This window comes from Oncorhynchus clarkii, chromosome 3 (genome assembly GCF_045791955.1).
Source record: "Oncorhynchus clarkii lewisi isolate Uvic-CL-2024 chromosome 3, UVic_Ocla_1.0, whole genome shotgun sequence".
NCBI classification, from domain to species: Eukaryota; Metazoa; Chordata; class Actinopteri; order Salmoniformes; family Salmonidae; genus Oncorhynchus; species Oncorhynchus clarkii.
The window spans coordinates 4,648,669-4,663,906 of record NC_092149.1 but is presented as its reverse complement, the minus strand read 5'-3'; the positions used below and the strand labels follow the sequence as shown (position 1 = coordinate 4,663,906).

Here is a 15,238-nt window from a genome sequence, read left to right as displayed (position 1 = left end):
CAATAATGTGACTTCTGTAGACTGGTAACAGGCCTGGTATGGTAAATTTTTTGAACTCGCTGCAGGCCAGAAGATAAATTGAGTAACTCATATGTGGAAGACAGTGGGAACATCCATCCCAACGGACACCCTATATAGTGCATTACTTCATTACAGCCCTATGGGCCCTGATAAAAAAAATCTAATAAAGACTATTTACCTGGTCTGGTACACTCTTCTAGTCTAATGTAATGACTATTTCAACACTATGGTCAGAGACATCACATTTATATACCGTTTGTATATGGCAGAGATAAAGATATCAAAATACAATGGAGTGTAAAGTATACATATATTGAACAAAAAGCTTATTTCTCTCAAATTGTGCACAAATCTGTTTACATCCCTGGTAATGAGCATTTCCCCTGTGCCAAGATAATCAAGAAGCTGGCATATCAAGAAGTTGATTAAACAGCACAATCCTTACACAGGTGCACCTTGTGCTGGGGGACAATAAAAGATCGGTCTAAAATGTGCAGTTGTCACACAACACAATCCATAGATGTCTCAAGTTGAGGGAGCGTGCAGTTGGCATGCTGACTGCAGGAATGTCCACCAGAGCTGTTGCCAGAGAAATTACTGTTCAGAATGCTACTGTATGCAGTCATATAGCACCTCATACAGTAGCACACTACTACTACAACACCAATACTGCAGTACTACTACACTACTGGTATACTACCCCTTGGTATATTCCTACTACAGTACTACCCCTGGTATACTACTACAGCACTACCCCTGGTATACAACTACTACAGCACTACTACTGGTATACAACTACTGGTATACTACTACAGCACTACCCCTGGTATACAACTACTACTGGTATACAACTACTACAGCACTACCTCTGGTATACTACTACTACAGCACTACTACTGGTATACAACTACTGGTATACTACTACAGCACTACCCCTGGTATACAACTACAGCACTACTACTGGTATACAACTACTACAGCACTACTACTGGTATACAACTACTACAGCACTACCTCTGGTATACTACTACTACAGCACTACTACTGGTATACAACTACTGGTATACTACTACAGCACTACCCCTGGTATACAACTACTACAGCACTACTACTGGTATACAACTACTACAGCACTACCTCTGGTATACTACTACTACAGCACTACTACTGGTATACAACTACTGGTATACTACTACAGCACTACCCCTGGTATACAACTACTACAGCACTACTACTGGTATACAACTACTGGTATACTACTACAGCACTACCCCTGGTATACAACTACTACTGGTATACAACTACAGCACTACTACTGGTATACAACTACTACAGCACTACTACTGGTATACAACTACTACAGCACTACCTCTGGTATACTACTACTACAGCACTACTACTGGTATACAACTACTGGTATACTACTACAGCACTACCCCTGGTATACAACTACTACAGCACTACTACTGGTATACAACTACTGGTATACTACTACAGCACTACCCCTGGTATACAACTACTACTGGTATACAACTACTACAGCACTACTACTGGTATACAACTACTACAGCACTACCTCTGGTATACTACTACTACAGCACTACCCCTGGTATACTACTACAGCACTACTACTGGTATACAATTACTACAGCACTACTACTGGTATACAACTACTACAGCACTACTACTGGTATACAACTACTACAGCACTACTACTGGTATACAACTACTACAGCACTACTACTGGTATACTACTACAGCACTACTACTGGTATACTACTACTACAGCACGACTACTGGTATACTACTACAGCACTACTACTGGTATACAACTACTACAGCACTACTACTGGTATACAACTACTACAGCACTACTACTGGTATACTACTACTACAGCACGACTACTGGTATACTACTACAGCACTACTACTGGTATTCTACTACATCACTACTACTGGTATTCTACTACAGCACTACTACTGGTATACTACTACAGCACTACTACTGGTATACAACTACTACAGCACTACTACTGGTATACTACTACTACAGCACGACTACTGGTATACTACTACAGCACTACTACTGGTATTCTACTACATCACTACTACTGGTATACTACTACTACAGCACTACTACTGGTATACAACTACTACAGCACTACTACTGGTATACTACTACTACAGCACGACTACTGGTATACTACTACAGCACTACTACTGGTATTCTACTACATCACTACTACTGGTATACTACTACAGCACTACTACTGGTATACTACTACTGGTATACTACTACAGCACTACTACTGGTATACTACTACAGCACTACTACAGCACTACTACTGGTATACTACTACTGGTATACTACTACAGCACTACTACAGCACTACTACTGGTATACTACTACAGCACTACTACTGGTATACTACTACTGGTATACTACTACAGCACTACTACTGGTATACTACTACTGGTATACTACTACAGCACTACCCCTGGTATACTACTACAGCACTACTACAGCACTACTACAGCACTACTACTGGTATACTACTACAGCACTACTACTGGTATACTACTACTGGTATACTACTACAGCACTACCCCTGGTATACTACTACAGTACTACTACAGCACTACTACTGGTATACTACTACTGGTATACTACTACAGCACTACTACTGGTATACTACTACTGGTATACTACTACAGCACTACCCCTGGTATACTACTACAGCACTACTACTGGTATACTACTACTGGTATACTACTACAGCACTACTACTGGTATACTACTACTGGTATTTTACTACAGCACTACTACTGGTATACTACTACAGCACTACTACTGGTATACTACTACAGCACTACTACTGGTATACTACTACTGGTATTCTACTACAGCACTACTACTGGTATACTACTACAGCACTACTACTGGTATACTACTACTGGTATACTACTACAGCACTACCCCTGGTATTTATGGTTTGCACGTTGCTTCACAATATTGTTTTGAAGGTTTGTTTTAGGACTGATGCTTAACTGAACATTCTACTCAATGCATCCTCATTGGGGACTGATGCCCAACTGAACATTCTACTCAATGCATCCTCATTGGGGACTGATGAATATTCGGTCTAAAGTTTATTACTGTGGCTTGAAAACACAATGACATTTCTAAAGGTGGCAAATAATTAGTAGGAAAACCATTTTATCATCATTTTGATGTCGCCGGATTAACTTTAGATGCAGTATAACGTTAGCCAGCTAGCTAAGATTGAGGGGAGACCTCCAGATTTTAGCTAGCTAACGTTAGCCAGCTAGCTAAGATTGAGGGGAGACCTCCAGATTTTAGCTAACATTAGCAATGATAGCTATTTGGAAGTAATTCTACGTGTGACAGATCTGGTCTGTGCTGGTGTAGAACTCTCTGGAGGAACAGAGGTGAGTGGCCAGGTCTCTGGGAATATTGAAGGGGGCAGCACTGCTCACTGCCAGGGAAAGCAGGTTGGCACAGGTGGGCAGGTAGATGTGTTGGACATGGTCCACCTCTGACCGACACACCGGACACACCTGAAGGGGTGAGATCAAAAGATTTGATTAGAATATAATATGCTAATCTAACATTAAAACACTGTATATAGATGTGACTTGTGAGGAATCAAAGACTTATTGTTAAGATACAGTCCTATAGATCTGGATGAATTAGTCTATATAATCTTGTATTAACGGTGTCCACAGAGTAGCTGACAGTACTGCCCTACAGGCATTTAACCTATGACCTACAGGCTACAGAAGGTTCAGGACAGCCAATAAACCATGGGAAGAAGGGTAACTATAGTTTCTGCAAACATTCCTCCCGTCTCCCATACTCCTCCTCGCCAAACAGTTCACTTCATTTGTTTAAAAGGGAAAAAAACAGTACCAGCTCTTTTCATTAACTGGCAACTACCATGACCTCTCTAAAAGTTTAACTTGGAGCTTCAAAGTTCATTCAGCACAGTGGAAGATACTAGAACATGGCGTTATGGTGTAACAGGGACTAGTGTTTAGTGCTGCCACCCCTGGAACACATAAACCCCATGGAGGCTGTGGTTCAAACCCCGACTGAGTCACATTCCATTCTGTCCTTCTCCTCCATTTCAATCACTTCTTCACTGTATCTATCAATACAGACTACAAAATACATCAACAATTATATACTGTACACACACAACCGGTCAAAAGTTTTACAACACCAACTCATTCAAGGGTTTTTCTTTATTTTTTACTATTTTCTACATTGTAGAATAATAGTGGAGACATCAAAACTATGAAATAACACATATGGAATCACATAGTAACCAAAAAAAGTGTTAAACAAATCAAAATATATTTTATATTTGAGATTCTTCAAATATAAAAAAAATCTTAAAATACACCCTTTGCCTTGATGACAGCTTTGCACACTCTTGGTATTCTCTCAACCAGCTTCATGAGGTAGTCACCTGGAATGCATTTCAATTAACAGATGTGCCTTCTTAAAAGTTAATTTGTGGAATTTCTTTCCTTCATAATGCGTTTGAGACACTCAGTTGTGTTGTGACAAGGTAGAGGTGGTATACAGAAGATATCCCTATTTGGTAAAAGACCAAGTCCATATTATGGCAAGAACAGCTCAAATAAGCAAAGAGAAACGACAGTCCATCATTACTTTAACCCTTGTGTAAGTCTTAACATTCTGTATACTCACCTTGTCATAAAGGTAAAAAAATGACCCGCCTTCACTAAACCCCTAAAATAAAGCAGCTTAATTGAATTTTAAACCCTAAATGTGTTTTGCTTGAAGAAACACCCTGTCATTCATCACAAACTTTGTGAATATCTGGATTTTTTGATATATACTTATGGACTGTACAATGAGAAATTCAACTACAAAATACTAGTCTTCTCCCATTTTTTTAACCATCGCCCCCACCCACAAGGTGTAGAAACAACAATAAATAAGAATAAGATAATAGATACAAAACAAAAACGTGAAGAACATAAATCAACCATCTCTAATTAGCACATGTAGGACAGTATGCAGGTGTGTGTGCATGGACTTGGCAGGTGTATTTCTCACATGTGCAGCACAGAGTATTTGTATTACAGTCCTCCTTTGGGGGGCAGAATTGCCATCTCCTTAACTTGCCACAAGCACTGCAAAGGCTGCTGTGCGGGGGGAGGCACTCCCTTTGAATGTGTGGGGGGAGGGACTCCCTTTGAATGTGTGGGGGGAGGGACTCCCTTTGAATGTGTGGGGGGAGGGACTCCCTTTGAATGTGTGGGGGGAGGGACTCCCTTTGAATGTGTGGGGGGAGGGACTCCCTTTGAATGTGTGGGGGGAGCTACTCCCTTTGAATGTGTGGGGGGAGCTACTCCCTTTGAATGTGTGGGGGGAGGGACTCCCTTTGAATGTGTGGGGTTACAAGTGCATTTTCCTCTCACACGTCTTGCATGTCTTGTGGGCCCTGGGGTCATCCTTATGACATGTTGACTGCATGTCTTGTGGGCCCTGGGGTCATCCTTATGACATGTTGACTGCATGTCTTGTGGGCCCTGGGGTCATCCTTATGACATGTTGACTGCATGTCTTGTGGGCCCTGGGGTCATCCTTATGACATGTTGACTGCATGTCTTGTGGGCCCTGGGGTCATCCTTATGACATGTTGACTGCATGTCTTGTGGGCCCTGGGGTCATCCTTATGACATGTTGACTGCATGTCTTGTGGGCCCTGGGGTCATCCTTATGACATGTTGACTGCATGTCTTGTGGGCCCTGGGGTCATCCTTATGACATGTTGACTGCATGTCTTGTGGGCCCTGGGGTCATCCTTATGACATGTTGACTGCATGTCTTGTGGGCCCTGGGGTCATCCTTATGACATGTTGACTGCATGTCTTGTGGGCCCTGGGGTCATCCTTATGACATGTTGACTGCATGTCTTGTGGGCCCTGGGGTCATCCTTATGACATGTTGACTGCATGCATGTCTTGTGGGCCCTGGGGTCATCATTATGACATTTTGTGCTGCCATCCTGCCCTGGTTGTCATATGGTGACAAGGACCATGTTATGTTGCTGTTATTTGACAAAAATGTCTCTTTCAGCTTGGGGGATTTCTTCTTCATCTGAAGATGATACATTGTGGCTCTGGGTTGTATTCTTCCCCATCTTCTTCTTCATCTGAAGATGATATATCGTGGCTCTGGGTTGTATTCTTCCCCATCTTCTTCTTCAGATTCCTGCTCCTCTTCTAAATCATTGTTCTCTAGTTCCTCCTGGACATCTGATAAAATCTGATCTATGACCTGTTGGGCACTGAAACGTGCACTCATGGCTTCAGCAAAGAGAGAGCTGGGGGGACTGTCATCTGCAATACATTTATAGCCTCTGTCTGCATTCCCCATTAGTAAACAAGGCTTTCAATACATTTTTATTTTGTCTGAAATTGTTTTAATTTTGTCTGTGAACTTGAGTCATGTGTGGGGTCGTGGAGGGGAGATGCTGCAGGTGCACAAGAAGGTTTTAGAGTTCAATCAGTAGCACACAGAATCTACATTTCTCATTGTGTGTGGGTGTGTGTGTGTGTGTGTGTGTGTGTGTGTCTTTTGTGGTGTGTAAATGACTTTAACTGCTAAAATGCCAAAATGCCAATACAAAGACAATCTTTGTACCCTGGTGGTGAACAGCTTTCATGGAAATATGAACAAAGGCGATGTTTCACTTTTTATAATGTTGAGGTCACTCTAGGAAAAAGTCATCAAATTTCAAGTTGAAAAAATATCATTTAGGGCGTTCTCTCTGCTGTTAAACAGAGTGGCGGGTCGTTTTCTACCCTTAAGACAACACAAAGGTTCAGTCAATACGGAACGTTTAAAGAACTTTGAAAGTTTCTTCAAGTGCAGTCGCAAAAACCATCAAGCGCTGTGATGAGACTGGCTCTCATGATGACCACCACAGGAATGGAAGACCCAGAGTTACCTCTGCTGCAGAGGATAAGTTCATTAGAGTTACCAGCCTCAGAAATGGCAGCCCAAATAAATGCGTTCAATGAGTTCAAGTAACAGACACATCTCAACATCAACTGTTCAGAGGAGACTGTGTGAATCAGGCCTTCATGGTCGAATTGCTGCAAAGAAACCATTACTAAAGCACACCAATGAGAAGAATAGACTTGCTTGGGCCAAGAAACACGAGCAATGGACATTAGACCGGGGGAAATCTGCCCTTAGGTCTGGAGTCCAAATTGGAGATTTTTGGTTCCAACCGCCGTGTCTTTGTGAGACGCAGAGTAGGTAAACGGATGATCTCCGCATGTGTGGTTCCCACCGTGAAGCATGGAGGAGGTGGTGTTATGGTGTTTTGCTGGTGACACTGTCGGTGATGTATTTAGAATTCAAGGCACACTTAACCAGTATGGCTACCACAGTATTCTGTAGCGTTACGCCTTCCCATCTGGCTTGCGCTGAATGGGATATCATTTGTTTTTCAACAGGACAACGACCCAACACACCTCCAGGCTGTGTAAGGGATATTTGACCAAGAAGGAGAGTGATGGAGTGCTGCATCAGTTGACCTGGCCTCCACAATCACACGACCTCAACCAAATTGAGATAGTTTGGGTTGAATCAGACCGCAGAGTGAAGGAAAAGCAGCCTACAAGTGCTCAGCATGTGTGGGAACTGCTTCAATACTGTTGGAAAAGCATTCCGGGTTAAACTGGTTGAGAGAATACCAAGAGTGTGCAAAGCTGTCATCAAGGCAAAGGGTGGCTATTTGAAGAATAAAATATTTTGATTTGTTTAATACTTTTTTGGTTACTCCATGATTCCATATGTGTTATTTCATAATTTTGATGGCTTCACTCTTATGTAGAAAATAGTAAAAATAAAGAAAAACCCTTGAATGAGTAGGTGTTCTAAAACTTTTAACTGGTAGTGAGTGAGTGAGTATGTATATATATATTTATTTTAAACCATGACGTTATGGTTACCTCTAGCTGGACGGCACAGTTGTGGCAGCACACCATGTGTCCACAGGGGCAGAAGGCAGCGTCCATCTCCTCTTCACAGCACAGCATACACAGCAGAGCATCCTGGAGCTGCTGCAGCTTCTCCTCCAGAACCCGGCTCCTCTGGCACCCCTCACAGCCTCCTTCCCCCACCCCAGGGGACCGCGGCGGGCTCCGCTCGCCGGACACACAGTCCCCTGCCATGCCGGCGTTGTAGAGCGCCCTGCGACAGTGGTCGTAGACCTCCTTGGAGGTGCGTCGGATGTCGAAGACATACTTCTTGCCCAGGTCGATGCTCTCGTTGAGGAAGAGAGACGCCAGGTGACCCTTGAAGTCACGGCTGTACTGCATCATCACGTCGTTCGTCACCGTGTCACACCTGAAGGACAAGTAACATCACAGTTATTGACCAAAAACACTAAAATCAATATTATAAAATGTTATTACACTGTGAAACTGGAGTGACTCCACATGTACACTAAAACTAAACTTAGCAGCAACTCATGAAAATTATCAGAAAATGTACAGCATATACTGTGCTAGCATATACTGTGCTGCATATTAAAAATGTCTTACTCTACATTGGCTCACAGCAGAGATGTTTTTACAAGAGGAAAATTTCACCCTGTGTGAGCATGTTGTTGGTGTGTGAGCCATGCTACATGCTACATGGTTGCTGACCTGTAGAAGGCATGTTCTTGGTGTGTAAGCCATGCTACATGCTACATGGTTGCTGACCTGTAGAAGGCATGTTGTTGGTGTGTGAGCCATGCTACATGCTACATGGTTGCTGACCTGTAGAAGGCATGATGTTGGTGTGTAAGCCATGCTACATGGTTGCTGACCTGTAGAAGGCATGTTGTTGGTGTGTAAGCCATGCTACATGGTTGCTGACCTGTAGAAGGCATGTTGTTGGTATGTGAGCCATGCTACATGCTACATGGTTGCTGACCTGTAGAAGGCATGTTGTTGGTATGTAAACCATGCTACATGGTTGCTGACCTGTGGAAGGCATGTTGTTGGTATGTAAACCATGCTACATGGTTGCTGACCTGTAGAAGGCATGTTGTTGGTATGTGAGCCATGCTACATGGTTGCTGACCTGTAGAAGGCATGTTGTTGGTGTATAAGCCATGCTACATGGTTGCTGACCTGTAGAAGGCATGTTGTTGGTATGTGAGCCATGCTACATGGTTGCTGACCTGTAGAAGGCATGTTGTTGGTATGTAAACCATGCTACATGGTTGCTGACCTGTAGAAGGCATGATGTTGGTATGTAAACCATGCTACATGGTTGCTGACCTGTGGAAGGCATGTTGTTGGTATGTAAACCATGCTACATGGTTGCTGACCTGTAGAAGGCATGTTGTTGGTATGTGAGCCATGCTACATGCTAGCTGACCTGTAGAAGGCATGTTGTTGGTATGTGAGCCATGCTACATGGTTGCTGACCTGTAGAAGGCATGATGTTGGTGTGTGAGCCATGCTACATGGTTGCTGACCTGTAGAAGGCATGATGTTGGTGTGTGAGCCATGCTACATGCTAGCTGACCTGTAGAAGGCATGTTGTTGGTGTGTGAGCCATGCTACATGGTTGCTGACCTGTAGAAGGCATGTTGTTGGTATGTGAGCCATGCTATATGCTAGCTGACCTGTAGAAGGCATGTTGTTGGTGTGTGAGCCATGCTACATGGTTGCTGACCTGTAGAAGGCATGTTGTTGGTGTGTAAACCATGCTACATGGTTGCTGACCTGTAGAAGGCATGTTGTTGGTATGTAAACCATGCTACATGGTTTCTGACCTGTAGAAGGCATGTTGTTGGTGTGTAAACCATGCTACATGCTACATGGTTGCTGACCTGTAGAAGGCATGTTGTTGGTATGTGAGCCATGCTACATGGTTGCTGACCTGTAGAAGGCATGTTGTTGGTATGTAAACCATACTACATGGTTGCTGACCTGTAGAAGGCGTGGGTCTCTGTGATGGCCCGGTACAGGCCGCTGGCAGCTCTGGTGCTTGTCATTTTAAACAGCAGGGCCACATCCTCACCACTGTCCTTAGTGATGGTCATGTACACATTCTTCCCTGACTGGGTGGCCATCTGGATGATGGGATAAATGATCCTAGAACAGAGGACAGAGAGTCATTGTAGGCTCTATATAACTTCATATCAAATGTCCAACAGCAGAGCATTGTCTTGTGTGTCTAGACCTGTAGATAGAACTACATAATCACATAGTAATGGTGTCTAGACCTGTAGACAGAACTACATAATCACATAGTAATGGTGTCTACTCTAACAGAAGCATGCTGAGTTTGTATGGTATTGTTTGGTCAGTGTTATATTTCCAACTCTGCTACATCTGGATACAAACACTGCACAGTAGAAAAAGACAGGCAGCCGACCTCAACTTTAGTTTTTGTTGTTGTTGTTGTTGTTGTTCAGTGCATCAACGAATAACATGTTTTGCAAACAGCACTGTCAGGTTAGTTTAATACCTGTTGGTGGGGGTGAAGTCAGGTCAGTGTAGTGAATATACCTGTTGGTGGGGGTGAAGTCCTCCTGACAGATAGATACCCCTTCAGGGCCGACCCCTATGGCCAGCCTCTGTCCCTCTGAGTCCCTGGCCCAGTGCCACTCCACCCCGTAGTTCTCCAGGGAGGACACCAGCTGTAGGGCCTGGTACTCTGCTGACGCCTGGCTCAGACCCTCTAGCTCACGGTGCTTCTCCTGGATGCTGCAGACGGACACGGCAGGACGGGACAGAAGAGTTACGTGTTCTGCTGTTGTAATACTGTTCATTCACCAGGGGGGCCCACCCATACAATGAAACATCTTTTCTACGTTCTATTTTAAATGCTGCCACCAAATAATCCCTGCTCGGTTTTCATTTTTCTGTCCCTCCATTGTTTTTTAAATGTATTATTTATATATATATTTAAAAAAAAGATCTACGAAATAAAATGTACTAAAACTAAACTAAACACATGAGGAATGAGAACTGTACTTTAGTGCCCGGTAGTGAAAATATATGGCTGTAGGGCTAGCTGAGTCAGCAGCCTAGTGTTTTAGGGACAGATGTTGTGAATCCCATTTATATGCTGATTTGGGAGTATTTAGGCTCCTCCCACATCAAGGCCATAACAGAAGACCAAACCATGGTTTAGTCAGCTATTCAGATGGCCTTCACAAATCAAAAAGGTTATATTTTTATGATCTTGTATCTATAGCAGTTCTACAAGTCAGCACAGAGAAGTACTTAGTAAGACATGGAATGCATTTCGCTACACTCGCATTAACATCTGCTAACCATGTGTATGTGACAAATAAAATTTGATTTGATTTAATTTGGAGTCAAGTTACTATTGCTGTGCTGACCTGTTGATGGATGCCAGGTCAGGCTCCTGTCTGAAGATCTGGCTGGAGCAGTACTTGGCTGTGTTCTGGTTGTAGTCTCCGTACTCAGCCTGGGCTAGGAGGGCACACAGCTCCTTGGCCTGCTCAGCCTCCATCTGCAGGCTGCCACTGTCCAGCTCCTCCTTTATGTGCAGGAAGAACATATGTCTGGAGGAAAGAGGGATGTGTAAAGGGTTATATGTTGGACATGAAGAACGAGAATACAACTTCACAAAACTGCAGTGATAATAGGGAAACTAATTAGACATTTCTGCCTCGTCAAAAGAGGACATTGGACTGAAAAGAGGAACGAAGATAATCCTCTTTGTAGGCCCTAAATCTAGGTTGAAGATACCCAGGTTAGAACAACATAATAACTAGTATCACTGGTCCCATTTATGCAAAGAATTATGGGATATTAGAATCCTCTTGTTGTTATCTTCAACATAGTCCTAAAAGAGGAAGAACAAGAATACAGCTTAACTGGTGATGGTAAACTAGCCCTCTGTGCCTCCTCAAAACAGGAAGTTGCACTGAATATAGGAATGAAGATAGCCTTCTTTAAAAAATGACAGTTCTCTCATGCCTGCTATGAGCGCTTGACCTTTCTGTCCACAGGGTCAGCTATCCATCGTATTGCTCCAGTGAGGAATGTGGGCGGCAGAATTGCTGGTACAGGCAGGTTACGACCCCAGACTGTCCCATGTGATAAACAGGAAGCCTGTTTAAACTTAACAAACTAAGTCTGTGCTTCACTCCAATGTATACTACTAGGGTGTAACGGCACAGTGTCGGGGGTGTAATGGCACAGTGTCGGAGTTGTAACGGCACAGTGTCGGAGGTGTAATGGCACAGTGTCGGGGGTGTAATGGCACAGTGTCGGAGGTGTAAAAGCAAGTCATAATGAAAGTCTTGAACCGTGTACCTGAAAATGTCAAAGCATACTTAAGTTTTTGAGTTGAAAAACAGTGCGGGGGCGCACTGGTTTCTGGTATAACATCATATATGCACTGGTCTCTGGTATAACATCACATATCCACTGGTATAACATCACATATCCACTGGTATAACATCACATATCCACTGGTCTCTGGTATAACATCACATATCCACTGGTATAACATCACATATCCACTGGTCTCTGGTATAACATCACATATCCACTGGTCTCTGGTATAACATCACATATCCACTGGTCTCTGGTATAACATCACATATCCACTGGTCTCTAGTATAACATCAGATATCCACTGGTCTCTAGTATAACATCAGATATCCACTGGTCTCTAGTATAACATCACATATCCACTGGTCTCTAGTATAACATCACATATCCACTGGTCTCTAGTATAACATCACATATCCACTGGTCTCTGGCAGTCCTACAATCTAAGCTAGATGCCCTCAATCTCACACAAATCATCAAGGAACCAACCAGGTACAACCCTAAATCTGTAAACAAGGGCACCCTCATAGACGTCATCTTGACCAACTGGCCCTCCAAATACACCTCCGCTGTCTTCAACCAGGATCTCAGCGATCACTGCCTCATTGCCTGTATCCGCTACGGATCCGCAGTCAAACGACAACCCCTCATCACTGTCAAACGCTCCCTAAAACACTTCTGTGAGCAGGCCTTTCTAATCGACCTGGCCCGGGTATCTTGGAAGGATATTGACCTCATCCCGTCAGTTGAGGATGCCTGGTTATTCTTTAAAAGTAACTTCCTCACCATTTTAGATAAGCATGCTCCGTTCAAAAAATGCAGAACTAAGAACAGATATAGCCCTTGGTTCACTCCAGACCTGACTGCCCTCGACCAGCACAAAAACATCCTGTGGCGGACTGCAATAGCATCGAATAGTCCCCGCGATATGCAATTGTTCAGGGAAGTCAGGAATCAATACACGCAGTCAGTCAGGAAAGCAAAGGCCAGCTTCTTCATGCAGAAATTTGCATCCTGTAGCTCTAACTCCAAAAAGTTCTGGGACACTGTAAAGTCCATGGAGAACAAGAGCACCTCCTCCCAGCTGCCCACTGCACTGAGACTAGGTAACACGGTCACCACCGATAAATCCATGATTATCGAAAACTTCAACAAGCATTTCTCAACGGCTGGCCATGCCTTCCTCCTGGCTACTCCAACCTCGGCCAACAGCTCTGCCCCCCCCCCCCCCGCAGCTACTCGCCCAAGCCTCTCCAGGTTCTCCTTTACCCAAATCCAGATAGCAGATGTTCTGAAAGAGCTGCAAAACCTGGACCCGTACAAATCAGCTGGGCTTGACAATCTGGACCCTCTATTTCTGAAACTATCCGCCGCCATTGTTGCAACCCCTATTACCAGCCTGTTCAACCTCTCTTTCATATCGTCTGAGATCCCCAAGGATTGGAAAGCTGCCGCAGTCATCCCCCTCTTCAAAGGGGGAGACACCCTGGACCCAAACTGTTTACAGACCTATATCCATCCTGCCCTGCCTATCTAAGGTCTTCGAAAGCCAAGTCAACAAACAGGTCACTGACCATCTCGAATCCCACCGTACCTTCTCCGCTGTGCAATCTGGTTTCCGAGCCGGTCACGGGTGCACCTCAGCCACGCTCAAGGTACTAAACGATATCATAACCGCCATCGATAAAAGACAGTACTGTGCAGCCGTCTTCATCGACCTTGCCAAGGCTTTCGACTCTGTCAATCACCATATTCTTATTGGCAGACTCAGTAGCCTCGGTTTTTCTGATGACTGCCTTGCCTGGTTCACCAACTACTTTGCAGACAGAGTTCAGTGTGTCAAATCGGAGGGCATGCTGTCCGGTCCTCTGGCAGTCTCTATGGGGGTGCCACAGGGTTCAATTCTCGGGCCAACTCTTTTCTCTGTATATATCAATGATGTTGCTCTTGCTGCGGGCGATTCCCTGATCCACCTCTACGCAGACGACACCATTCTGTATACTTCCGGCCCGTCCTTGGACACTGTGCTATCTAACCTCCAAACGAGCTTCAATGCCATACAACACTCCTTCCGTGGCCTCCAACTGCTCTTAAACGCTAGTAAAACCAAATGCATGCTTTTCTTTTTTTCTTTTTAATTTTACCCCTTTTTCTCCCCAATTTCGTAGTATCCAATTGTTGTAGTAGCTACTATCTTGTCTCATCGCTACAACTCCCGTACAGGCTCGGGAGAGACGAAGGTTGAAAGTCATGCGTCCTCCGATACACAACCAACACAGCGCACATCCAACCCGGAAGCCAGACGCACCAATGCGCCGGAGGAAACACCGTGCACCTGGCCACCTTGGCTAGCGTACACTGCGCCCAGCCTGCCACAGGAGTCGCTGGTGTGCGATGAGACAAGGACACCCCTACCGACCAAGCCCTCCCTAACCCGGGCGACGCTAGGCCAATTGTGCGTCGCCCCACGGACCTCCCGGTCGCGGCCGGTTACGACAGAGCCTGGGCGCGAACCCAGGACTCTGATGGCACAGCTGGCGCTGCAGTACAGCGCCCTTAACCACTGCGCCACCCGGGAGGCCTAAATGCATGCTTTTCAACCGTTCGCTGCCTGCACCCGCACGCCCGACTAGCATCACCACCCTGGATGGTTCCGACCTAGAATATGTGGACACCTATAAACCTAGGTGTCTGGCTAGACTGTAAACTCTCCTTCCAGACTCATATCAAACATCTCCAATCTAAAATCAAATCTAGAGTCGGCTTTCTATTCCGCAACAAAGCCTCCTTCACTCATGCCGTCAAACTTACCCTAGTAAAACTGACTATCCTA

At 44.5% G+C, this 15,238-nt stretch overlaps 1 protein-coding gene across 1 annotated transcript in view; it reads right to left on the bottom strand.

Moving 5' to 3' along the window:
- Window positions 1–3,397: 3,397 nt before the first annotated feature.
- The window catches only part of LOC139405648 (myosin regulatory light chain interacting protein b), a 29,933-nt gene continuing 18,092 nt past the window's right edge, over window positions 3,398–15,238 (bottom strand). The window contains exons 3-7 of the mRNA XM_071148063.1: window positions 11,442–11,627; window positions 10,603–10,800; window positions 10,021–10,185; window positions 8,044–8,440; window positions 3,398–3,600 (exon numbers count right to left, since the gene is read on the bottom strand). Of these exons, the coding sequence (XP_071004164.1) occupies window positions 3,418–3,600; window positions 8,044–8,440; window positions 10,021–10,185; window positions 10,603–10,800; window positions 11,442–11,627 (1,129 nt within the window). The 3' untranslated portion in view covers window positions 3,398–3,417. The remainder of the gene's footprint in view (window positions 3,601–8,043; window positions 8,441–10,020; window positions 10,186–10,602; window positions 10,801–11,441; window positions 11,628–15,238) is intronic.